A 1,670-nucleotide genomic window follows, 5' to 3' on the forward strand; every position below is an offset into this window, starting at 1 on the left:
CCTCTGCTCGATATCAATCCACCAATAAATATATCTTCTTTCGTGCTTGATTTCATGCACCTCTGTTTGGGAGTTATGAAAAGTTTAATGGAACGGTGGTTTGACGGAGATTTAAATGTGCGTTTTAATGCGAGAATGAAAGAAGAACTGTTTCAAAGAATGGAGAGTTTGAATAAGTTTGTTCCCGCAGAATTTCAAAGGAAAACACGTTCAACAAAATTTCTTCCGAGGTGGAAAGCAACAGAATTCCGTTTTTTGTGCTTTATTGTAGGCCTATTGTTTTGAAAAATATTTTGAAAAGTATCTTGTCGGATTTTGTGTTGCAAAGAAGTGTGTCGCGTGTACAATCAACAGGCTAAAAGTTACCTGCTGATTTTTTTAGAGCATTGCCCGGTTTTTACGGTGCTAAATCGCAAATTTTGAATTTTCATCATTTAATTCACTTGGATGATGATGTAACAGAAATGGGTTGCAGCTTGTCTCACATCACAGCTTTTCCCTTTGAAAGTCTTTTAGGAAAAATGAAAAAAAAATTCGGACTGCTTTGCGACCACTGGCTGAACTTTGCGGGAGGCTACACGAAGAATATTATATAAAAAAACAATAAAGCTGTCATGCCACCTCAAATTGAGATTCTGAAAAGTGTTCGTGATGTACATTCGAAAATCAAATATAAAGAATACATCATCGCCAGCAAATCACCTGACAACTTAGCTCTGCTCAACAATGGGATGATTTTTAAAGTTGAAAAATCGATTGGACCTACTCGATCCATGATGATGGAAGGGAAAATTTGGAACAAAAATTAGATCTATAGAAATTAATTAATTTAATTAATTAATTAAATTAGATCTATAAAAAAGAAAATGGTTCTATTGCATATGAAAAATAGAATCCATGGGAGATAACATATGTACGCAATACCTCTTCTCCATTAATTGAGAATATTTGGAAAATATCCGACATATTTCTGCGTTCCATTGACCTTAATTTGAGCGATCCCAAAACATTCAAGTGTCAAATTTGTTGTGTTAATTTAATTGTGTAAATGTAAATTTTTAAATAAAATTTATGTATTACTTGTGGAATTCTAAACGATTTCAACACGCGACAATATTAACGAAATCGAATAATAATTATGGAAATTATAAAAGATAAGCATTTAATATTAAAAAGTTTGAATAATTTAGGACTGAAATACCGATTTTGTACAGAAGAATTTTGTATGTTAGGAGTAATAAATAATTTAAAAGCAAAGAAAAATAAAAAGTCTTTCCTTCAGAAGAAGTGTTTCATTTCCCTTCATTAGAGCGATCCCAAAATAGTCAAATGTCAAATTCGTAGATGATTTTCCCTAGGATCAAACTTAAATTTGACAATTCACAATATAAATGTATGATCCTTAATATTTCGGTAGTTTATGTATAATGGAATAATTAAATTTTCTTTCACAGTTACGAAAGTGAGTTTCATTGAATTATACTTAATACGATTTGTCCAGGTTCAGTTTATACTTAAGATCGTTGTCCCTTGAATTGCATTCAATATGATTTCTGGAGATTTTATTTCCAATTTTGAAATTGTAGGTGACCATAAAAAATCCGACTCCATGAGCAGTTCAGCACCAAGTCCAGTCGAAATTGCAAGAGAAAATTCGGGTAAAAGTTGAA

At 31.9% G+C, this 1,670-nt stretch overlaps 1 protein-coding gene across 1 annotated transcript in view; it reads right to left on the reverse strand.

The window, feature by feature from the left end:
* Positions 1 to 775, reverse strand: part of LOC117182766 — a 6,803-nt gene extending 6,028 nt beyond the window's left edge. The window contains exon 1 of the mRNA XM_033375871.1: positions 767 to 775. Coding sequence (XP_033231762.1) covers positions 767 to 775 — 9 coding nt within the window. The remainder of the gene's footprint in view (positions 1 to 766) is intronic.
* Positions 776 to 1,670: the final 895 nt, after the last annotated feature.

Source organism: Belonocnema kinseyi, chromosome 2, assembly GCF_010883055.1.
Source record: "Belonocnema kinseyi isolate 2016_QV_RU_SX_M_011 chromosome 2, B_treatae_v1, whole genome shotgun sequence".
NCBI classification, from domain to species: domain Eukaryota; kingdom Metazoa; phylum Arthropoda; class Insecta; order Hymenoptera; family Cynipidae; genus Belonocnema; species Belonocnema kinseyi.